The sequence below is a fragment of the Neolamprologus brichardi genome, chromosome 2 (genome assembly GCF_056152115.1).
Source record: "Neolamprologus brichardi isolate AB-2024 chromosome 2, ASM5615211v1, whole genome shotgun sequence".
NCBI classification, from domain to species: Eukaryota; Metazoa; Chordata; class Actinopteri; order Cichliformes; family Cichlidae; genus Neolamprologus; species Neolamprologus brichardi.
In genome coordinates this window covers 27,871,402-27,896,942 of record NC_142105.1, presented here as the reverse complement: position 1 = coordinate 27,896,942, position 25,541 = coordinate 27,871,402, and the positions used below count along the sequence as shown (strand labels likewise).

Sequence of the window (25,541 nt, the reverse complement as noted above, 5' to 3'; positions counted from 1 at the left end):
GGGAACAATGTATGTGCTTTTAGGACAGGCTGCTGTCAAAAAATAGTAGTAAAAAAGATACAATTTAAAATAGGTTCCTTGTGAATCTGTCTTATGTGTTCATCCTTTGAGTCCAATTTATGCTTGAATGGCTCTTAGGTGGATTAACATGTAAAAACCAAAACATTCCTTTTAAAAAGGTCAAGTATACAGACTGGATTAAAAATGAGCTTTAAACCATACACCAGAAATATTTGCTTTTAGTGTAGATAAATAAGAAATGTGTCGCATGTTCATTTATGAGATTAAAAAGTCTTTTAAGGTAGGTAGAATGGTAACTTGATAAAGTTATTTTTAGACACAGCTCAAACTTGTTAAAACAAACTAAATAAATTATTGCCTGTCCCTGCTTTTTAGTGTGTATTAACTGACTGTATTAGTCTGTCTGCTACTTCAGTTTTGTCTCCAGGTAAAGGCTATAGTCGTCACTCTTCTGTTGTTCATACTGAGCACATAGTCAGGCGAAACACTCTCCTGCTCTCTCTGCTTTCTCTCCCATTAATCACAACCTTATTAGACGCTGTACCACTTCCGTTCTGCCACCCACTCCTCTATCCTCAGCTTCTTTATCATTATTAATCACCTGCATTCAGTGGTCAAGCAGATCTCTAGTCTGTGATGATTGGCTGTGCTAGACAGTGGGCGGGGCCCTCGCTGATGCATCATACACAGTACCAGCACAGCAGAAAAGCTCCTCTCTTGCCCTCCCCCTTCCTCTACCTCTCACTCTGCCTTTCATACATACGCCAGAGCACAGACTGCAGCAGAACGCAGGACCAGAAGGATTTTCCTTCTCATACTGGAACAGTCGAGAAACCAGTGGGACAGAGGTACAGTTAGCCAGTGAGGAGGAAAAAGACATTATTCATAGAGGATCCACTGAGGAGTACCTGGCTTTTAAGCTGCCAAAGTGAGTGGTTGTCCCTTTGCGTTTATCCCCACCGTATATGTGTGTCCATGCGTGTGAGTTTACTGCAGAAGCAGCAGCAGCACTGCAGATGCCACGATCAGGGACTCTGCTCATCCCTCTTTCCCCTCCCCCCATTCTCCTCCTCCTCATCTCCTCTTCTTCTGTTAGAGCATCCATTAACAAGCAGGGACTTTTCCCATTTCTGAGTGCGCATCGATTGTGTATGTTGCATGTGTTTGTGAGAGAGCAGAATCGGTACGGCCACACCTGGACGCAGCAACTGCAGGGGGGACTCGGAGTGCGCTTGATTTTCCTTGCCTCATGACTAATGTGTGCTCTTGTGAGGTACAAATCAAGCTCACCACTGGTAGTTTTTGAACTGTTTCCAAATGATCCCCTTTCTGCAGGTTTGCATCTGGCTCCCAGAAGCACTTCTGTGGACTCCCTGGCGCATCCATCCCTCTTTTGGGGCTGCCCCACTCCCTCCCCCTCAGCCTTACTTAAGTATAGGATGACAAGCTGTGCGCCCCTGTGCTGAGGAGGCGGGCAGCAGTATGGGCACTGTGCTGAACGGCATCCCCACCACCATCCCCTTCGCCACCAATCTGCCACCATCACGCTGCCCCACCAAGACGGGCACTCCCCCAGGCCCCGCTGATGGGCGAAGACACTGACTCCACCCCAGCTCTCAACCACCACGGCTTCCTCCCCGACCACAATTATGTGACTGAAGGTAAGAAGATGACACAGGAAGCTGTATGTGTCTGTTCTTTGTATTGAAGTATTTCCTTCAGGCAAGTGTGTATCTATGTATTGAACTTTTGGAGTGTGAGTAAGACAGAGTGCGTGACAAAACTAGCTCAGGGCAGCTTCCTAAGCTTCTATAAGCTCTGTGTTAATTATTGTTCAGACAGGAGCTGCCCTAGTCACCAAAACATTCTTCGTCGCAAAATGATATCATCTAAGGCAACTTTTCCCCTACTCTCACACTATTTCCTTTTTCCCACCTGGCACTTTTCATTCATTATTTTGTTTATGCTACTTTGTGTTACACAGCTATTTTGTCACACTGCAGGGAGGAATTGATCTGGCCCATGCCAGAGTGTCTTCACTTTTGTCTCCAGCTGTGTTTGTGTGTCAGAGAAAAACAAGGCATAAAAATTCCACCACACTGTTTTTGTATTTGCATTGCATGTCGGCTCTCGTATGATAACAGCGTCACACGCGTGTTCTCCCTGTTTGCTCCCCCACTCTTTTATATAATTGGCTCAGGTGTCAGATTGAATACATGATCTAAGGCAGGGGGTATATTGACAAACCCAGCAGCCTACAAAACTGTACAAACCACTGAATTTCTTTGGTTTCTTTATAAAGCATAAAGGAGATGGATTATGACCGTGGATAACCATGTTCTACTTATCTTATTACCACCACTAATCTTACCTGCATGCTGGCTTTACCTGTCTGCTTTCCTGCCTCGTCTGTCTGCTTCTTACACTCGGCTCATTGTTCACTACGCGCCTCAGACCTGAACAGCGGATTATCATTTTGGGGTCATGAACGTGTTGCGAGCTTATTTGTGATCCTCCTATCACTGTAGAAAGGGAATTATGCTTCCTCTGTGTGTGCTGTGGCATAATTTCCCCTTGCACAGAAGCACATGCTGTAGTCAGGGGAGACTGTAGTGCTGCCTGTTGATTGTGCAAATATTCTTGTGTGTATTCAACACACCACTGAAGATTACATTTGTGCATGTCTTTGTCTGTATGTGAAGGTGTGCTTTTCTGTTTCTTCTTACATATACTGTGTTTCCATTAGTAAATTGTATCCATTTCAGGAAAAAGGTTTTTAGTAAGTGACTGGTAAAAGAAAAAGAAAAATTAGCCTTAATACCCCTTAATACCCCTCGACACCCATCCATTATTGCTATAGTAACAGCCAGCAATGCTAAACATGCTGCTTTTCATGCTTGGCCAGAGAGATTGGCAGATCATCTCCACCCACCAATAATGGCAGTATTAATTATTCCACACACACAGGAATTATTCAGGACTGAATTGCTGATGAGCTCACACCAAGGTGGACACTGCTCAACGCTGTTGGTGTGACGGGGCGTGCGGCGCATTGTGAGCTTTAACGGAGAGGACATTCAGGTGTTCCCCAGATGACCAACAAATATTTCTTCTATCTCAAAAAAACAAAACAAAACAAAAAAAATCTGTGAACCCACTCCAACCCCCTCCACCTTTCGTCCATGTTCGCCCCATCCCCCTTCCGCCTCCCCATTTCCACCTGCCCCTTTTTCCCCTGTCTGGTCTCTAATGCAGCACACAGCATTGTCGGGTGCTGAAGTGGCACAACTGCCTAACAATTATCCAACAGTGCTCTAAAGACTGCTCAAGCACAGTACGCGTGTCTGAGGGAAAAGCGAGCTCGGTATAGACACACAGAAGGAGATGGTACTTGTGATTTTTATTCGTGGGTTTATTTTGCTGTCTCCTGTGTGTGTGCCTGTATGTGTGTGTGTGTGTTTCCATCTTTCTGTCTTTTCTTTTTCCTGTGTTTACATTTATATTCGTGTGTGCCTGTATGTGTGTGTGTGTGTTTCCATCTTTCTGTCTTTTCTTTTTCCTGTGTTTACATTTATATTCGTGTGTGCGCATCTTTTTGTTAGTTCGGGTTTGAATTTGTGTGGATGTGTGTCTGCAAGTGTTGTGTCTATGTGTGTAAATGTGTGTCAGTAGATCTTCCAGTGGGGATTCCCCTCCCCTGTAACTCCTACAGGGGAGGGAATGCTTAAACTCCCTCTTCCTTGCAGTCCCTCCTCTCTTGAATTACATACATTGCTTACTCCCCATTGTTCACAAACTTCCCTTGCCTTCAAAAGTATCTCATTTGGTTCAATGAATCGAGTAACAAATTCTAATTTTTGTCATTTTTTAAATAACCCCATTATTATCCTATGCCTCTATATATAAGAGTGCCCATTATTAATTATTGTTATTCACTCGAGCAGAAATTGAAAATAGACAAATCACTAAATGGTCATATAACAATTCCACATGTATCTCTAAAAAGGAAAACTGTGTTACACTGAATATCTTTGGATGTTTGCCCTGTTTAGTAACTTGTAATGGGGAGATTTGATTATGTTCCACATTATGTGTCATTAAAGACTATTCTAAGGCAAGCTCTGAGTAATTAAAGTAATTAGTCACGAGGGAAAATGTGACCGAGTAGCCTTTCCCTGGGCCATGCACACTAATGATTACCTGGAAAGCTAAATGAAAGTGAATAAACAATACATGCTTAAGACTTTGTCCCATTAGCTTCCTGTGTTCATCCTTCATGTGTTGCTAGCTTTTCCCACCAAACCCAATATGTTATTCTGTGATCATGAATACACCACCAGCTGATTTTCTTTGGTGAGTACTCATGATCAAGTGTGGTAATGTAGTAACTCAGTCCCTACCCTTAACCCCGCCTTCAACCCCCTTTGCTGCCCTGGTCCTTTTTCCTTCTTATTTTCCTTCCTTCCTCACCCTCTGCTTCCCTGTTGCCCTCCTCCCTTCCTTCCCCCCCTCCGTCCATCCTTGCTCCTCTTGCAGGGCTGCTCCTGGCTATAGCCTGAAGAGCTCCGCCCCATCCTGTCCACCCCTCTCCACCCTGGAGTCCTCCCCCAGGATGTTGAGCCCCATCCAGGTCCTGTGCTCCGACATCACTACCCTTTCTCTGGAGCCTGAGCCTTTTGCTTCTTACACTGAAGGTGTGTGCTCTATCCTCTTCTATCCCGAAGGTCATATCTATGTCACACAAATGTGCCACATGACCCCAGTGTGAGATGTGAGCGTTGTATGTGTACACATCTGTGTGCTAATGGCTCCATGTGAGAGTGTGTGAGTGTTTGAAAGAAGTGTGTGCGTGTGTGCGTGAAGGAGTAGTTTGAGTCAAGTGCATTTCCATGTGAGTCTGACTGTTATAAATATCTTAAACATCACTTTGTCTCTGTCTGTCTGCCTCATCCTTTTTTGTGTGCCACTATTTTTATATCCAGCTCTTTATTTTTATCTCAGTCTGCCTGCTCGGATTGTGTGTATGATTGATTTCTTTAAATAGTTTGACCAGATGACACCCCACCTCCTTCAAAGCATTGCTATCTTTCTTCTATTTTATATAGAAAACACACGGGCACTTCACATCCATGAAAACGAGCACACACGGAATAAAATCAAATCTGTGTAGATTCACACAAAGGCCTGGAAATGCATTTTTTTCCCATTCTCATTTCATTCCACCACCTTTATTAATGTGTCGTCTGTAAAATGTCTGAAAGTTGTGGAAAAAAGCTTTGAATTTCCTGGAGAATTGCTTGGTTTACTTGACAAGCAGTCCATATAATTGCTTTGCTATGTGAAACACTACAGACAACAGTTACATTTAATTTCCAAGAAGATAAAATGAGTGAATTTTCTGCATTTTGTGCAAAAGAAAATCAGGATTGACCGATCTATTAATGCAAACAAATGTAGAAGGCCAGAGGAAAGCATTAAAAAGGCAATGCTGTTTGTTTTTTAAAAAAATGAAGGATTAATTTTTCAACATTTATGAGCTGTCGGAACATATTCTGAGTTTTCAATATCACTGGGGTCAGACTGGGTGTAAGCAAACTAAGCCTCTCATCGTTTTTTCATGCTAGTCTCACAAATCTGCCAAAAAATAGATTTTTTTTACAATCAAAAATGAATCACAAGCAGCTTTGAGAACACGTGTAGTCAGAAGAAGCCACTGCAGCTTGGTAAAACCGGATTACAAGTGTATAGTCTACAGGCGCAGCAGCTCGCTTGTTTTGTAATTCTAATTGTTTATATCTATAACCATTAGGCTCACACCAGCTCCTCCATTCTGCTGATATTTGTGCAGAGAAATGGCAGACTCCCTGCTGTGCTGGGCTTAAATCACTCCTCTCCACACACACACGTGCACTTCTAACAAACACATGCGCCAGTTCTTTTTCCCAGATAACTCCAAAACTGCAGGACAGGGATCAATTTGCCATCTCCCTCCGGCAGGCTCTCCCCTCCTCCTCCCTCACTCCCTCCAACCCGTCTATTTCTCTACAGGGTAATTGAGTACACACACTTGTGCACACGTATGCAGGAAATGCGTGGTGCTTGAGCTACAGCTTACACACACACACACACACACACACACACACAGATGCATCTCCTGCTGAGTGGTGGCTTGTCCCTGCTTTTAAGGAGCGTATGTTTTTGGCTTGGCTCTAATGGTCCGTGTTTACCCAGACCTAAGATATCTATAATTGGACCTGTAGGATGTCTGCTTCCCTTTCTGCCCCCACCCCCCCAAAACAGGAATTCTTCCTGTGTTTTTACCTCCACCCTGATCTGCATCTTCGGACTGACAATTAGATTAACTGACTGATCACTTCAGTTCTATCTGTCAGCTATTTTCACCGCTAATGTTGTGATAAAACTGTGACATCTAAAAGATATTTGCTTTGTTCAACCAGCGTCCCCAAAATTCAAGCCATACAATTAATAACAGTTAATTTTGTATTTACTATGCTGTGATTTTTAAGGCACTGCTGTCCGTAAACACTGCAGTGTTTGTGTATTTGGTGTTCATACCCTGTGCCTGTTTTATATTTTTCCGTATCATTGGGTTCATTCATGTTTGTGTGTTGTTTTGTGCTGTATGTGTGAGCGCATGCACTTGCAGTCACGGTGTGTTCCTTCAGCTTCTGCAGTGTGGCAATGAGTCAGACTGCTGATGCTAATGGACAGTCTGTGGAAGAGACAGACTGAGGAAGCTTGCTGTACTGTAGCACACTTATCCACAAGACAAAAACCTACAGCTTCACAATGGCACACACATTGCCTTTACACACAAGTGAAACGGACAGCAATACTTCTTGGGAGAGAACCACAGTGATCATGATGGTAGTTATCTCTGCAGTTGTTGCTTAGATTCTTATAAGGTGTTTTTCTCCTCTATTAAAAAGAGAAATACACAGATGGGTGTGTGTTTTGTGTGTGTGCACAAAAAGGAAACAGAGGAACAAAAAGACCAGGAGAGGATCCAGGTTGAGAACAGACTGAGGCTGAGCCAGGAGAGAGTGTGTGCTCCATATTTTATTCAGCTATACTGTGTGCCGCTCCTGTGGTTTTGCTTAGCTTAGCTCTTTCTGACTGTGACCTGACTGGAGACACAGTTGTCTGTATGCGTCCGGCCTCTCACTCACGCACGGGGCATTAAGCTCACACATTTTCTTTGCATTATTTTATGCACATGTGCACGTAAAGCCCCTCTGGTGCACATATGCTCGTTTGTGAATTGGAGTGCATACACAGGGGTCTGCATGTCTGTGTGCATCCCTTAATTATCTGCCTATCCTCAATTAGGATCACAGCGTCTGCTTCATCTCCTGGTATTAATTTAGCAACATTTGTTAGTGGACAAAACTAGAGCAGCATAATTATTTTACCACGCTCCTTCTTCCTGTGAGGGTTGGATTGCTGAATCCCACTTCCTCCTTCACCAGATTCCATATATGGCTAACCTTTACCAGCACCGTCTCCACTGGTTGGCTCTGCTTGTTACTATGGCAACCGCTACACACTGGAGGAGCCCCACCACCACCACTATCACCACCGCTGCCTCAGCTTCCTAGTCCTTTCCCTTCACCATCCTTTTCATTTTACCACCACCAGCATCACCACTTCTTGTGCACACTAGGCAGCAGAGTGCTGTGGGGGAGGGATGAGAGAGGGAGAGAGGTGAATGTGCAGAGACAACCAAGAAGAAACTGAGACAGAGAAATGGGGCAAAGAGAGAGATTGGCGAACGGGAGATTAGAGATGACAAAAGAACATGTGGGTTGAAAGGGAATGAGAGAGAGACTAACATTAAGGGGGAAATTGTCACCGAATAATAAGAAAGGTGCTGCAGCATCTGAGAGATCAAGAAAGTGTGTGTAATAAAGAAAGATGGCTGAAGTAAAGAAAGAGGTAGTGATACACAGAATGTATGAGGGTGAATGAGGTTGTGTTGCCGTGAAGATTGAAGAGCAGTCCCCGCCTTTCCTCATCATAAAATCTCGCTTTCTCAAGGCCACAACAAAATAGGCAAGGCTACAGCTCCGACTCAATAAATACACTCTCCAAGCTCTATTTTTATTACAGCAAAGCTTAGTAAGAGCCATGTTCTTTTCTCCCAACACCATGTGCTGTATAGAGAAATCCAGTAGACGCTGCAATGCCTTGTTTTATTTTTGTGGTCAGCAGTGAGTTTTCAGTTGCAGTTTCAGGGTTTTTATCATGATTATTTCCATACTCGGTCGCTGTGTATGTTTAGGTCAGCAGCCCAGTGCGATGCACAAGTTAAACAGTGTTATGTGGGACAGAAACAGAGATTATCGTTGAGATAACTGGAGAAGTGTTTGTTAATGCATTAAATGTCTGGCTGTTGTCAGCAGTCTAAATCATCATCTACCTCTTCATCATCTTCTGTGGGGTCATCACAGTGCTTCATCTGCTTCCGTCTCGCCCTATCCCTAGCAGCACCATCTATCACAACAAGCCTCTGCATGTCCTTCTTGACTGCATCCATGACTCTTCTCTTGTTTCCTTCTGCCTGGCCTCTTGCTTTGTTGCCAAGCTGCTAACCTGAGCTATCCCTCTTATATATTCATTACTATTATTGTCGGCTACTCCAAATGAAACTGAGAATTTTTTCTACTCTGCCACCGCTTGGGCTCCTGTATTTTTGTCAGTGCCAAACCACACATCGTTGGAGGTCTCACTAGGGGTGGGGGAAAAAATCGATACTGTGTAGTATCGTGATATTTTGTTTGCTAATAATGTATCGATACAGGGACAGCAGAAATCGATATTTTGTTACAAAAAAAGTTTTTGTGGACTGGAACATGCTCTGACTTCAGAGCATGTTGATCAGCTCCTTTTTCTGAGCAAGAATCCTGACATTCCTTCACTGTCCAAATGTGTTTAACTTTTTCTTTGGCAGCAATAAACATGTTTTCTTTTACTTAAGTTTAAAACTTTTTTATTTAATGTAAAATTATATTTTGTTTTAATTTACTTTCAAATTCTTCAGTTGCTGAATGGGCTGCATAGTTTTCATAAACTGCATAGTTCAGAATAGCTATAATTGTACCAGATGGTTGCATTCAGTTAAGTTGGACTAGACTGTAATACAAACCGTTCAGTTTGTCAACAATAAAACTGACTAAAATGAGAGAAAGACTGAGTGTGAGACTTTGATATTAGATAAAATGAATATTGATAAAGTTTACCTTTATGTACAGAATCGGAATATTGCAAAATATTTTTAAAAATTGCAATAATATCTTATCGTGCGTTAAGTATTGTGATAATATCGTATCGAGGGATGTATGGTGATTCCCACCTCTAGGTCTCACTACCTTCTTGTAAACCTTCTGTTTCTCTCTCACTGCTATATTTCTGTCACAAATCACCACATGTCTCCTCCCACTCCACCCTACCTGCAAACTTCTTTACCTCTATTGTGCTCTATTCATTGCTTCCGATGGTTTTTAAACTTTACTACCTCTGCCTCTTGCAGTATCTCTCTCTCTAATTCACACCCATGTATTCTGTCTCGCTTCTACTGACTTCCATCCATCTTTTCTCCAGTACATATCTCCACCTCTTTAGGTTCTCTTCCACCTGCTCCCTACTCTTAGCAAAGGGCTAACGCCTGCAGTAAGATTAATTTAGTAAAAAGAAAAACCATGATGGCAAATGTAAAAACAAATGAAAACAACCCACACCAGCACATCTAGCACTCCATAGTCATTTGTTACTTATTTTTTGTTCTTTACATTAAAAAGAAAACAATTTGTGGGTTCGTGAGAGGTAATATGCTGGAACTGTTTCTCGTTCAGCTGCAGTAAGTTTGTTGATTTGCTATTTGTTGAACTTCACACTAACCCAAGTGAGGTTTATGTTACTTCCCGAATAAAGGACTATAACAAAACAAATGATAATAGAGGGGTAAAATACTTTTTTTTTTAAAAATGGCATTCGTGATCTTGGAGGAATAGCACTATAACTTAGCCAAGCTTCATGCTGGGTCAGTTACATACCTTCTCATCACTCATCATTTTTACCGAACCTTCTAGTTTAATCTATCCGAAAGAGGTTTAAGCACAGATACTTTCAAGCAGCTTTGTCTCTAAATCTATTGTATGTTTACAACTAAATCTTCAATCTGCTGCACAAAGGCAGAGGTGAAAGGAGGACAAGTAAACGGAGGAGCAGGGAGCAGATTACATGCGAAGCTGAACCACACACAGGCCCCAGTTGTCCCGCTCACACGCTCTTCTTTTGACGACACAACTGTGCGCTTTTCCGTTTCATGTGTTGTGTATTGTGTCGTACAGAATGGACCACGTAAAGCACCGAGTCGCTGCACTAAATGCTAAGTGGATAATAATGTGCCGATATTTCAGCGCTGTAAATGAGCCATTGTGTTACTGTTTAGGGAGCGATGGAAGCTGTGAGGTAAATACACAAATTAACGTTATATGAAATTAGCGATTAAAACTCACTGTGTCGTGACTTTAAACACGCAGTTGTTTATGCCCTTAATAGAGACCAAGGAGTACGCATTCACCCCTGCATAAAAACATGAACCCGAGTGACTCTGTAGTCTTGTACGTCATTGTGTATGTATCATAGTGGAACACGGAAAGCACCTGTGCCTACTGTGAAACAGCTGTGTGTGTGGTTGATTCCCTTTGTTTTCATGTACTTGCATGTTCTTTATAAAGCTCATTCTTAAATTTAAAGCACAGTTATGCAACAGTTATCAAATATTGTCTCATCCCAAACATGAATTTGCATATTTTAATCCACTTACATGTTAATCCACTGACTGTTGATTTGGTTTAGTAATTTAGTGTGAGTTGAACATTATACAGATGAATGATGATGTGCGGCTAATGGCTACTCCTTCTCTCTCTTTCACTGTCATTTCCACTCTAATACAACACATCTCCTTCTCTTCTTCTCTCTCTTTCTGCATTCATCTTTGTCTTTATACTTCCAGCTGATATCATCTCCACTGTTGAGTTTAACCACACTGGAGAGCTCCTGGCCACGGGAGACAAAGGGGGCCGTGTGGTCATCTTTCAGAGGGAACCTGAGGTACTTACACATGCGCACCACACCAACACTGGCACACTTGCACTCATGCAGCACGTTCAGATATAACATTTTTCATTTGAGCTGTAAGGGCAGCAATGAATGCACTTGGTTCCCCTCCAGCTACACTCTATATTGGTTGATAAATACTTGATGTCTCTGCTGTGTCAGAGAGTGTGTCATTATAGCTGTGCGGAGTCCATGCCAAGCAGTTTCTGATTAACATCGAGGTGATGGAACATGCACATTTTTCACTTTCACCTACCCTTTTTTTCTCTTTCATTTCCTTTTCTTTTCATAGAGCAAGACTGAGCCCTTCTCCCAGGGAGAGTACAATGTCTACAGCACCTTTCAGAGCCATGAGCCCGAATTCGACTATCTTAAGAGTCTGGAGATTGAGGAGAAGATCAATAAGATTCGGTGGCTGCCTCAGCAGAACGCTGCACAGTTCCTGCTTTCCACCAATGGTGAGAGCCTCCTGCATACACACCCTGGAGAAAACTGGAAGCTGATGTGATTGATTGATATTTTCTACATTTGCTGTGAACCACTTTAAATGATTGCTTTTTCTGAAGGCATTATCTAAGAGCATGTTTCTGAGATACTGTTGCTTTTCCACCTGAGCACTGCCAGACCGTATCTTATTAAAATAGTACTTGTCTTCTTAAAAAAATGAGTGTGACCCACTTTAAAGCTCCAAACAGCTTTAATGGCAAGGCCTCCTAAAACTACTATGTTGCGTGTCACTTCTTTTTAATTTGCCACTGGAGGTGTTCCATTTCCACGGCTCTCCTGTATTGTTGTAAAGATGCTATGCTCTCTCAAGTTCAAAATTTTGACCACTTGAAGATAAATTTGAATTTGCCCCAATGTTCCTTACTCAATGAGGTTTTTGGGATTGTGGCGCTGTTACTGATTGAACTGAAAAAAAAGCCTTTGGCTTAAGGAGTTAACATGTTTGTGTGGGTGAGGAACGTCTCGTAATTAAGATCTTAAGTCAGAAGCAGATTTTCCCTTGCCTAATCGCAGACGAGTTTCTGTTTGTGTTGCAACTCTTCTCTGTAGTACATTAGGATGTGAGGTTACACTCTCATTTTATGGCTGGAATACTTATTTTAGTTTATATTTACCCTGAGAACCTGAGTATTGATTTTTTTAAAGTACTTTATTATTTATAATTGAAGGCATGAAATATGTAGGACCTGCCTCAGCAGCTGAGTAGCAAACATGCTGACATGTTTGCAGTTGCTATTTTCTCAGTATAATACAAAGAGTCCACGCTTCCTTACCTTCCTTCCTTGACTTAACATCAAAACATTTCAACAAGCACCTTCATCTGATTATTTAATGGCCCTGTTATCTGTTTTCCAGATAAGACCATTAAATTGTGGAAGGTGAGTGAAAGAGACAAACGGCCAGAAGGATACAACCTGAAGGATGAAGAGGGTCGAATCAAGGATATCTCCACCGTCACCTCTCTACAGGTATCTATCTATCTATCTATCTATCTATCTATCTATCTATCTATCTATCTATCTATCTATCTATCTATCTATCTATCTATCTATCTATCTATCTATCTATCTATCTATCTATCTAAGGTTAGGAAATAAAACTGGGTCAGTGAGTACAGATGTGTTTGCATGTGTAAAAATGGGTCACTGGCACAAGGAACATCCGAGTATGTGTGAGCCTGTGGGGGTGGTGAAATCCTCTTTTTGTATCCTTCACTACAGCGCCGGGAGAAAACGTCTACACTGGATCTTAATTAGTTAAAAGCTTCAGTGTTTCTATCAGCAGTAAACTCTTAATAAGAGTAACTCACCGTGCCTCCATATGTCTGGTTATAATGCACCTCTGTCCTTTTGGAGGAGAACCAACGTTAGTGATTCTAACACTGTGCAGTATGCAGAAAAAGAAGACATAAATTTAAAACTAATCATGCAATATTGTGCAGTCCCCCTTTGTGTGGGTGAATTTGTTAAATGTAAGCGTGTGTCGACAAACAGTTTTTTAAAATTAAGCCAAATGAGTGAAGGACCGAATGAGCACTTGGACTTGCTAAAGTTTCACTCCTGAGAGTTGCTCCTTTATTATTGATGTCAAAGGAAGTAATGTATTAAATATTAACTATGATACAATTAAATTATTTCACTTTATTCCACTCTGTATATCTTCTACTTCTTTCATTTCATTCAGAATAAATGTTAAACTGTTCTTTCTTTGGGGCTTTCCAGGTGCCGGTGTTGAAGCCCATGGACCTGATGGTGGAGGTAACTCCTCGGCGAGTCTTTGCCAATGCCCACACCTACCACATCAACTCCATCTCTGTCAACTCTGACTACGAGACCTACATGTCAGCGGATGACCTTAGAATCAACCTTTGGCATCTGGACATCACTGACCGTAGCTTCAGTATCCTTCATGGTTCGAAGCACTCGTGCACAAAGACTGGAGGAGATGAAGACAAACACTTATGTGTGTACGCACATAAAGCAGGCATATATTTGTCAAAGCCCAGGGACTGCGATAATGAATGCATACATTAATGCATGCATACTCAACAACCAATTCCTGCCCACACAAAGCAACAAGCTCTGCAAATCCCACTTTGTTGTATGAAGATATGCACAAAGACACACACAGTGCTGGGGGAGGGGAGTATTATTCTTGAGGAGTGAAAATGTATCTTAATGAATAATTCAGTGGCTGCATAAATATTTCAGCCCTTTTCTGAGTTCTAATCCAGCTCAATAGGACACAGTACAGTCGCATCCCTGACCCAGACAGGATTTATAATATTACAATTTATGTGAATATGGAATTAGTTTTCTCCCAACGATCGCCTCTAGATATATTTATATTGGTTTGCTTTATTCCTGCTGTGAATTATTGATATAGTGTTGGCTATGTATACATTTATATAAACTTTTGTTTATATTTTGTTTGTAGATTATTGGCCTGTGTGTGTTTCCATATTATTTTAATCAGTTGAATTATTTTCTCATTGAGTCAGTTAGGAAGTTAAATTAATAAAAGGATGAATGGATGCATAAATAAACAAATTAATTATGTGCAGTCTATAAAGCGCAGGCCTGAAGAAGCTGTCTCTTTGAGAGTTTTCCTCAGCTGTGGCGCTCTCTATCAGACATTGTGGACATCAAGCCAGCCAACATGGAGGATCTGACAGAGGTGATCACAGCGGCTGAGTTTCATCCCCACCACTGTAACTTGTTTGTCTATAGCAGCAGCAAAGGCACGCTGCGCCTCTGTGACATGAGAGAAGCAGCACTGTGTGACAAGCACTCTAAATGTGAGTAAAACGTGCTGAGAGAAATGATGGACACGCGCATGTTGCATGTTTATAGTTTTTACAGCAAGGATTAGAAAAGATCTAAGGTTTTAGACAAGTATGCTAACCCTTCAAGACAGCCTAAAATTCAACAACATCTGTATTTGTTTCTTAAATGGAATGAACTGGTACTCAGAGTTTGTCTACTCTATTTGAGCGCTTTCTTACAAGCCTCATTTATGGATTCACACACATTCAAGCACAAACACTTCTTTTTCTGTGCACTGATGGATCAGAGGCACCTTGGGATTCAGTATATTGCCCAAGGATGCTTCGACAAGCAGACTAGAGTAAACCACCATTTCGCTGCTCTAACTCCTGAGCAGCAGGTGCTCCAAACTGGCAGCAAGGAATGGCAGTGCTTTTTTCTGTAAGCTGGGTTTATCTCTATCCTCTGATTTTTCTTCTAAAGGGCGATCGTGGCTCAAGAGTTGGGTGTTTGTCTTGTAATCGGAAGGTTGCCGGTTCGAGCCCCGGCTCGGACAGTCTTGGTCGTTGTGTCCTTGGGCAAGACGCTTCACCTACTGGTGATGGCCAGAGGGGCCGATGGCGCGATATGGCAGCCTCGCTTCTGTCAGTTTGCTCCAGGGCAGCTGTGGCTACAACTGTAGCTTGCCTTCACCAGTGTGTGAGAGTGAATGAATAGTGGTATTGTAAAGCGCTTTGAGGGGTCCCGAAAAGCACTATTTAATATGCAATCCGTTATTATTATTATTACATTTTTAAAATTCAGGTTTGTATTTGTGGTATTGAGTGGAATTCCTTGATAAATCTTGTGTTCCCCTCTCAGGGCAATTTTTATTGCTTTGGTATTCCCAGACTTTTACTTTACCACAAATTGTTAAAGTTTTTAGGCATTTTGAGCATGTTAGTTCAAAGTGCTGCTGTGCCCAATTTTAAGCTTTACTCATCTACAGCCGGCAAAACTTAAGGTACAATAATACTAAACGAATGGCCTAAAAGATAAATTGTAAGAATTATGATTTCCCCACAGTGTAGAAGTATGATTTATCACTTCTGGACCTTTTCTACTCTGTGTAATAATTTTTAGTTCTACCTCAGAACAGGGCTAGTTGCTCCATAAATCTGTCATCCTTAAGGGGCAACAATTCAAGTCATGGCACTATATTTCTTGTGTTTACGTTTTTTCTCAATCTCTTTGGTTCATTTCTCAGAACATTGAGTCATTTGTGCATTATAAAAGCAATATCATTCTTTTAAATAATTCTTTGACGCGTCTTGATGCATTCTCAATCATCCAGGAAAATAAATCTCCAAAAGTTGATTCTGTTCATCTGGACGTAGCGTTTTCTGGGAGAAACGTTTCGTCACTCATCCAAGTGACTTCTTCAGTCTCAGCTAACTGCAGGTTTCCCCAATCTTATAAACAGTACATTTGCATAATGACTGAAACCAGCCCACTGAAGGAACAATGGGCTGTGAGGTCAGTTCCTTAATCATAATTATGCAAATTCTCATGACCATTGATCAACAACCACTGATCAAAGACCACTGATCAATGGCCATGAGTACCATTCACAGAGAGTTGGGGAATGGCTGCAATCACAGCATTGTATGATGGTGAAAGATGTACCCTTAGGCCCCCTCCTCGATTCAGAGATGGTCTTTCCCTTTTCACGTAAATGGCCTCCTTGACTCCACGCTCAAACCAGCGTTCTTCCCTGTCCAGGATGTGTACATCCTCATCCTTGAAAGAGTGTCCACTAGCCTGTAGGTGTAAATAGACCGCAGAGTCCTGGCCTGATGAGGTAGCTCTTCTGTGTTGTGCCATCCGCTTCGCCAGAGGTTGTTTGGTTTCCCCGATGACGCATTAATTGTGTAAAAGGTTACGTACTATTTCTTTCTGTCTCACTTCCCAAAACATCCCGGCGGTAGTTCACTGTGCAAGTCACCACATGGAAGACGGTTGCAGCATCTGTCACAATATGTGATGTGGATGAGAATTTTTCAGGCCACAAATTCTTCACATCACAGCAGATGTCATGCAAACGACTGTACACAGCCTCTGCAGGCGTCTGCTCTGATGTTTTATTGTATTTTTGGCTTTGAGCTATAAAACAATCTCATCTTTTTCTTTTCTGTTGGTAACGTCGACAAAACCATTTTAGTTCATACACCAAAAATGTAAATGTTAATCCCGACTAGTCTCATACATGCAGTATTGTGTCAGCTTGTTGTTTGGAAACTGATGTATGCCTTACAAAAATCCCTGTCACTGAATCTTAGCCACGCTTTCCTCGACTGCTTGCGGTACTTTAGTGGACTCATATATTGATGGCTGCAAAATTTGACTAAAAGAGTGAAATGTTCATTGACATTTTGGTCAGAAATAATACTTATGGGACTGTGAGCCAAGCTTTCCTGCCTGTCTTTTCTTTGTTTCCCACTTTTTGTTCCCGTTGTAATGCTTCATCCATTCAGTTTACAGCTTTGATCATGAGTCACTGCTGCAGTGTTCCTGCACAAGCTGTGCTCAGCAAGCAGCTAGATCTTTCATTTTATTTTTCATATTCAGTCTTTAGAGGAACTTTAATAGAGCTCTTTGACATTTGCTAATGTTTATACACTGATGTATTCAGACAGCAACACCTCTACAGAAAGATACAGAAGCCGTGTCTGTGGTCTCTGTCTCATAAATGACACTTAACATAATGAGTCATCTGAGAGATTTATCTCTGTACACGAGATAAAAGCACACATATCCAACTGTGTTTCTGCCTTTCATCTTGCTTAACGGCACTCGCTGACCTCTCCTTCTCTCGCCTTTTTGTCTCCCTCCCACTCGCCAGTGTTTGAGGAGCCCGAGGACCCCAGCGCCCGCTCTTTCTTCTCCGAGATTATCTCCTCTGTGTCGGACGTCAAGTTCAGCCACAGCGGTCGATACCTGCTCACCAGAGACTACCTGACCGCCAAAGTCTGGGATCTCAACATGGAGAGCAAGCCCCTAGAGACATACCAGGTGTGTGACTGGCGATGTGTGGAAAAACATGAGGCAGTGTCACAATAAATGACAAGAAACACCAGGATGAATATAATATACTGTATTCTGTCTTACTCAGCTACCATGATGAGAAATGGATAGATCAAGGTTAAGGAGCTCCCAGGGGTCAGGGATCCTTGCAGGTCACAAATAATACAATTGACAATTGGTGTTCTATAGCTTTAAGCTCTTTTATTTTATTTGTAGGAGATTTAAAGAACACACTGAACAAAGGAGAAACATTACATATGCACAGCGGGTTCCTTGATTAGCTTTAAGGCTATGAAAACGATCTGCTATGGACTTTGCACAGTTGCAAGAGAGAGGAGGGGGAAGACATGCAGCAAATGCTCTGGGATGAATTCAGCCTGGTGAGCTTTACTTAGTGTTGGGGAGTAATGGAATACATGTACCGCCGTTACGTATTTAAAATACAAAATATGAGTAACTGTATTCCGTTACAGTTACCGTTTAAAAAGGTGGTATTTAGAATACAGTTACTTTGTTGAAATAAATGGATTACACGGCGGTACTTCCCTGTTTCATATTGTGGCGGGTCAGGACTGTTTGAGTTTTGTTTGACAGCTACGTTCTGTTGTTCCAGGTGGCAGCGTTGCGGTTGCCATGGTTACAGGGTGACGCTCTCTCTCTCTGCGTGTTTCCTGGGTGAGAGAGCGCCTGTTGTTGTTGTGCTAAGCTAATAGGCAGAATGCTACAGGTATAGCTCTAAAGAATGTAGCATCATAGGCAGTGTAGTCCGTGCTGCAGGGAGAATGGACTGCCATACACGTTATGTGTCTGTGAGCGAGGGAGGGAGAAAAAGGAAAAGTACGAGGAAAAGGAAAAAGTAGGAGCTGTCATCGAGCAAAAACGGGAGCTGGAAGCATGTAAATATAATAATAACCACTGCAGCCAAGAAGAGTGCCTGACGAGCCCAGTTGTAAGTAAGCTATTAAGACTCGACTGTACACCGTGTTCCTGTTTTCCTCCAAAAACAATAAGTTCCGTTGGAGCAGCCTTTCAACGCCTCTCTCTGTCTCTCGCTAGCAAAGTTGACCCAGACAACAAAGTAAAGCTAGTTTTCGGCTACGAGCCCGACACAGAACCCACCGTATTAGCCAGAGGTCACTTTACTACGGTTCGGAGCCGCGAACCTTCAGTAACAGTAATAAATCACATTCACGTAGTTGTAAACAGCATGATAATATATTAAGTAATCCAAAGTATTCAGAATACGTTACTCTCATTGAGTAACGTAACGGAATACGTTACAGAATACATTTTGGGGCATGTATTCTGTAATCTGTAATGGAATACATTTTAAAAGTAACCTTCCCAACACTGGCTTTACTGGCATCCCATTTTTTTTGCACATCTTTACCTTACTCTGTACTGATATGTGCAAAACTCTCTAAACTCTCATCGAGGCATCAAATGGGGAAAATTCCTTTCTTTTTCTTCATTACTTAGGTAATATTTTAAAAAAAAGAAGGAAAAAAAAGGCCTGAACCTGTTACTGTAGTGCAGGGGTGTCAAACTCAAATACACAGTGGGCCAAAATTCAAAACTGGAACAAAGTCGCGGGCTAACATTAATATTTATTGAAAAAAAAACTTCCTCCAGATATAAGAATGAATCTTTTCTTATGGACTCAAATAAGTTTTGCTGGAAAACCGAATATGGAACAAGCAAAGCTTAATACTAAACAATATATATATTAGCTGTATAATACCAGTAGGCCAGCTCTAATAATAATCTGGTATGGCTTCGCGGGCCAAATGTAATGAGGCTGCGGGCCAAATTTGGCCCACGGGCCAGAGTTTGACACCTATGCTGTAGTGGGTGGTGTTACTAAGAAACCCAGCACCAAACTATCAACTGTCATCATTACCACTGACCAAAATCCCAGTTGTGTTGTCCAAATGGTGAGGTGACTAACGGTTTACTGAAAGAGGGCATTGTCGTTATGGAAGAAATACAAGATCGGAGAACAAAATGAGTCATGAGCGTAAGATTGTCTCTTACAATCACAGTACTTACAGATGATTCGATTTTTTCCCAAACCTTTTAAGGATAATTGAGTTGATTTTCAAGCCAGAAAATGCACTTCCCCTCACTGATGCAGAATCCTCACGACGTTTTTTAATGTAAGATCCTAATCTCTTCGTATGTCAAAGAAATGAATAAACCCAAATTAAAACCGTAAATTATCAGTATGTTGTGTATGTGGGAGTTAATTTACAGGGGCTTAAAAATGCTGTGTTGATATACACGTGAAATAATAAGCTTTTTAATATTTACGCGTGCTATTATTTACACATACATGCTCAATTTTTCTCCTGTGTCACTTCTAAGTGGCCACGCTAGCTTCTGGTTATGCATTTATAGGCACTAAAACTATTTATCAGCTCCTGTTTTTTTCCAGTATGTGTTTAGTATTCCTGCCTCAGGCCTGTGGGTGAACATGCGTGTTTGTGTATGTGTTCCTGCCTGACGTGTGAGGGCCTGTGAGGCGGCCAGGAGTGGGAGGCTGAGACGCACTGGAGCTATTTATAGGATCCCGAGCCTCCACTCATAAAGTAAAGCGCGAAGGAGGGATACCTTCCACAGTGGCTGACACCTAGATCTGCAATGCAGCAGAGAAAGGGGGGAAGGAGGGACAAAAGGGGTGAGGAATTGGGAGGGAGTATGAAGATGGTGTGATGTGAGGAGGAGAGATGAATAAAAGAGAGTAAATGGTAGGATTAGAGAGGAGGATTGCAGAAGATGCAGCGTACGGTGGCCTCTGAAAATATCTGCATTCAGGTATAAATATGTATAAAAACATGGTCAGGTCTTCATCTAAGTCACAGATATGGACTCTATTTTAACTAGAATAATAATCCTGCTCTTGTTTTTGTTCAATACTTTATTTAAACACTCGGTGTTGTTTGGAAAAAGTATTCCAGCTGCTATGCTAACAGCAGAGTTGATTGGAGTCAGGAGTTAACAGCAGCATCAGCTGATGGAAATCATGCCTTTCAGAAAAGACATGTTCGAATTTATTGAGGTTAATTTAGACCCATAGTAAGCTGGGCAGACCCAGACAGCTCAAGGCTGAAAGGAATCGGTGAAGCTGGTCTGTTTTATGATGCTATGGAGAACTGAGCCCACAGAAGGAAATCAAAGGAAAACCTCCAGAAAGACACCTCTTTCTTTGTATTTGAAATTTATTAAAGGGCAACTTGAAACTGTATGGCACTGCTGGGAAAGTGGCGTTTGGATTGATCACACCATTTGGGAAGAACACACAGCACAAAGGGGCATTGTATAACGATCACAAAAACATGAGCCCAAAGTGTGTAGAGCAGAAAAAGCATTGTGATTTGAACCTGCTTCGACATCTTCCAGTCGAAATCTGTCAGGGAAGACTATTGGCAGAGCGTGGTGTCTGTGCTTTGAGCCTATCACTCCACACAAATAATGATACACATGAAAAGTGAGTACATATTCCTCTGGAGCCTAAAGGTGGATGCAGGGATTGTGGAGTGGTTGAAATGGCAAGCACTGATGCAGGCCAATAGTGGGATGGGCCTGTCAAGGGAGAAATTTATAACTTAAATAGACCATCAAACCAGGAGGGTATCTTTGCTTTGTTATGTGAGGAGAGTGATGCATGTTAGGTGTGCGTGACGAGGCACGCCTGGAATTGTCTGCCTGAGCTTGCAGGCTTCACCTCATTTTATCTTTCAGTTTTCCTTTTGTTTGAGGTTCTATTATTTTATTGCTCCAGCACTAGCATTAGCAATTTTACGTTTGTGTATATTTTGTTATATAGAAAAAGATCAGATTGTATTTCATGACAAATTAATGCAAGAAACGGAGTAATTACAAATCCATTGTATGTGGGCAGAAAGTGGGTGCTGGGGTGGGTGGTGGTGGTGGTGGTGGTGGGGGGGGGGGGGTTTAAAGGCTAAGCTACCTTATTATTTATTTATCTATGGATCTATTTTGTAAATTTACACCGGTACCCCCCTGGATCATGAAAAATGTGCACAAATTCATGAGGAATGAGGCGCCATGCTCTAAATCAGAAATCCTGTGGACTTGGGGGGGTGGAAAGAGGACTGTATATTCAGCTCAAGCTGACACGGTATCATTTTCCCCGGTGCAGAAAGAGCCAAAGGGAAAAACAAAATTGTCACTGGTTTTGATGTACAACCGTGAGACAACTTCACTTTGGTTTGACTGTTTATTGATTGCAAGGTGGCTGCTGGCTGCTGACTTTATGCAAAAGGTTGGGGGGGTGGGGGCTCAATGGAGAGAACAGGACCTGGAGGAAGAGGAGGTGTAGATTTCATCTCCTTGCATCACTGGGCAGACACGGTGCTGACACAGGCAGGTCGAGTAAAAGCACAAGGAAAAGCAGTTATAAGTCAGTGTATGTGTGCGTGTAAGAATATATGTGTGTCTCTATTATCGCACCCATGGTAGGTGCGATCGTAGAGAGCTGGATATTAATGGATTTAGTGATATGGAAAGGAGGGTAGATTAAAATGTACTCCTGGCCCTTGTATTGCTGAAGGTTGGTGTTGTGTCTTATTAGCGTTTCCTTCAGGGAGGATTGTGTTACAGCGTGCCCATATTTAATGTGTTTTGATTGTGCTGAGCTTGGTATGTGTGTTCATGTGTCTTCTGCTTCTATTTATAGTTTACGCTGAGAGTCGATACCTGGGAGTAATGCAGCTGTGAGATGGGCTCGATTGTAATCATATCTGTTTGTGTGTGTTCCTACAGGTTCATGATTATCTCCGCAGCAAGTTGTGCTCTCTCTACGAGAACGACTGCATCTTTGACAAGTTTGAGTGTGCCTGGAACGGCTCCGACAGGTACCTGATGTTTGATGACGGATGTGCGTTTCCAGCTTACAGCCATCCGTTAGCCATATCTGCTTACCTTAGAAATGATGTGATGAAAGCATAAAAACTGCCTTTAGAGTAACTGGATCTCTCCTATCCTCGTGCTCTGTACAGCGTTATCATGACCGGAGCCTACAACAACTTCTTCCGCATGTTCGACCGCAACACCAAGCGCGACGTCACCCTGGAGGCGTCACGGGAGAGCAGCAAACCCAGGGCGGTGCTGAAGCCGCGGAGGGTCTGCGCCGCGGGAGGAAAACGCCGGAAGGATGATATCAGTGTGGACAGCCTGGACTTCACCAAGAAGATCCTCCATACGGCTTGGCACCCGAACGAGAACATCATTGCCATCGCTGCCACTAACAATCTCTACATCTTCCAGGACAAACTCAACTCCGAGATGCATTAGTGAATGGATGTCAGCGGCAAAAACAAATGAGTTTACACCCAATAACACACAACTATGCCAGAATGTACACACTATCAGACATGCACACACACTGTCACACAACCAAGAGATGCCTAAAACGCATACCTACACACACAATCAGAACTCATACACAGCGTTTCACGCCCCTCCTTCACCTCCTCCTCAGCCTTCCAGAACTGCAAGGCCCTCGGCAGGGCTAGGAAGGGAACAGGCTGGATTACACAACGGATTATGGATTGCAAAATTGTCCGAACAGTGGATTTCCTGATTGTTAGCCTCTGGATTGATGGTTTGTTCGTTGCTGCAGCTCGGCTTCCTGAGGGGAGGGATCACACCCTCGGCCCCAGAGTGGAGAGACGTTTACATGTTCGTCTTCTTCTTTTTTTTTTTAATTCTTCATGCTCTTTTACTTTTTTTCCACCTCCTCCTCCACCTCCTCTGCTCTCTGTATTTGTGTGCTCAAGCAAATCCTATTCTTATCCCTTGCCCACTGTTTTGTGTAACAAAAACCCTTTGTGGTTGTCTACCAGCGGCACTGATGAGAAATGGGGCATTTATATAACTGGCTGTTTGTTTTAAGATCAGATCATCATTTCAGATCAGCTTTCCCTCTTCTGTTTTATGTAACTTCTTTTTAAATGATGGTGATGGTAATTAAAGAGGATGAGGTAAAGTGATTTGCGTGATGTACGAGGATGAACTTGGGACCCCACCCCCCCTTCTCCCTAAGCCCACCAGACGCCTCTGAGCTCTCCCTGAATCAGGAGAGACGACCAAAACCTGGGCTGCGTTCAGCGACGTGAAACATTTACAGTCCTGCAGATAGAAGCAGAAGTTAACAGATGATACTATACCACCATGGCCTAACATGAGGACACGCGCTCATATATGGTCCACAGTGCGTTTCAGTAATTCTTGTTTTCCCTGCTCAAACGGACCCGAACGTCTCTGATTTCTGCTTCGGGTCTGAGGCTGCTTTGTGTGCTACTCTGACATTAAACATGTTAATCTCAGATCAAGCAAAAATATTACTAAAAAGAAAAAAAATCTATAAAAGAAATGATTTCAGCAATCAAATGATAAATGCTGCATGTCAAACAGATTAGCCTAGGTGTTTATAAATTGACTCACTGACTGGCTTGGCTGCCTTCGTAACCATTTTAGATCCAGCTTGTACAAAGGCTTCAGGGGCCCCCCCGGGGGGCCCCTTGCAGCACGAGTAACCATAGATGACCGAGCTCCCTTACATTTATTTGTGTCTTCGGACGCTGAAGCATGTTTACCGGTGTTCGGTTCATACACTTAACACGTACTTTTCGAATGAAGCCGTCCACAAAATCAGTTTCTGCTCAGTGAAACTGCAAACTGAGAAGAATGGGGAATGTTTGTGATTAACATTAAAAGAAAAAAGACAAAAAAATTCTAAGGGCCTAAATGGTGTCTGTATATATCAGCTCGGTTTTTGACATGTATGAGGTTTCGTTGTTTTTAAACAACCATAAACGGATTGCAGACTTGATCATCGGTACTGATGACTGCCTCCAAAGCTACAGCAAAGAGATGGTACTTTAATCTCTTCGGCCTTCCTCACTGATAACTTTGCTGATGTGTTTATTTTTTAGAAAACAGCAAATTCTTTTATCTGTCCTTTTTTGTTCCTTTTGCTTTTTTCTGTCAGTTGTAGCCTACTCCACGTCCTTACCACACTAAGCCACATATTTTTGTGTTAATGTATGTTGATGACAAAATTGTCAAACAAACAGTTATAAATAATGTTAATATGTTTTTTTCTGAATAAAGATTTCAACGAAATTGCATCCAATGGGCGTATCATTGTGATTTTCATTACCGTTTAGTTAGGAAGCTCTTAACATTGCTTAACTGTTAATATGCACCCTTTATATGGCTTTTCAAGTTATGTAGTGTAAGGCGCCACCTTGTGTTATTATGCACTTATTACATTAAAATTGCAAAAGGATTTAACAATGAATTAATTTAATTGAAATAATTACCAAGTTTCATGATTCTGCACAATTTTTCTGTCTGGTTATCTTTGTTCTTCTCTCTGCCTAAACTTGAGTTTAAAACCCCCACAATCATCTATTTTATGCTTTAATGACAGTTAATCTAAGCAAAATACATTTCTTCATAATTTAAAAATAACTCATGTTAACGCTTCATAAATATCAGAAGTTTTTCTTTCAGTCTCTGCTGAAAATCTAATCATTTTGCGTGTTGTTCACAGTCTTCATTGTTCCAGTGTGAATCAAACTCTTCTTAAATTGGACACATTAACTTGTAGCAGGAAAGGCGCTTGCGCTAAATAATTTTAAATGGTTCTGCTCCTATCACAACATTGTTTTACATAGAAAGCATAGGCTCACCAAAACTGGACACCAGCACTGGAAATCCTTAACTGACTTGTAGAGTCTTGATTTCATTCAGATGGTCGTGTCAGAATTTGGCGTAATTAAGATGAAAACATGGATCATGAATACTTTTGCCCCGCCATGGGAGTGTAATGATGTGGGGGATATTTTCTTGGAGTACTTTGGTCCCTTTACTACAAAATTAATAGCATTTTATTTACAGAGTATCGTTGCTGACCACGTCCATCCCTTTATGCTCACCGTGTACCCGTCTTCTGTTGGCTTCTTCCAGCAGGATATCACACCATGTTCACTTCCATGAACATGACAAAGTTCA

The 25,541-nt window shown here is 42.0% G+C and overlaps 1 protein-coding gene across 2 annotated transcripts; it reads left to right on the top strand.

Annotated features, from left to right (window-relative positions):
* Nucleotides 1–751: 751 nt before the first annotated feature.
* Nucleotides 752–24,647, top strand: LOC102787910 (serine/threonine-protein phosphatase 2A 55 kDa regulatory subunit B gamma isoform). 2 transcript variants are annotated; one of them, XM_087850145.1, is made up of 11 exons: nucleotides 752–949; nucleotides 1,357–1,682; nucleotides 4,558–4,715; nucleotides 11,060–11,157; nucleotides 11,456–11,621; nucleotides 12,526–12,638; nucleotides 13,392–13,569; nucleotides 14,303–14,467; nucleotides 17,317–17,486; nucleotides 22,284–22,375; nucleotides 22,520–24,647. In XM_087850145.1, exons 3-11 carry the CDS (start codon nucleotides 4,634–4,636, stop codon nucleotides 22,812–22,814), a joined length of 1,359 nt encoding a protein of 452 aa, XP_087706271.1. In that variant the 5' UTR covers nucleotides 752–949; nucleotides 1,357–1,682; nucleotides 4,558–4,633; the 3' UTR covers nucleotides 22,815–24,647. The 2 variants fall into 2 exon arrangements, with proteins under 2 accessions (XP_087706271.1, XP_087706282.1); XM_087850156.1 differs by lacking the exon at nucleotides 4,558–4,715.
* Nucleotides 24,648–25,541: the final 894 nt, after the last annotated feature.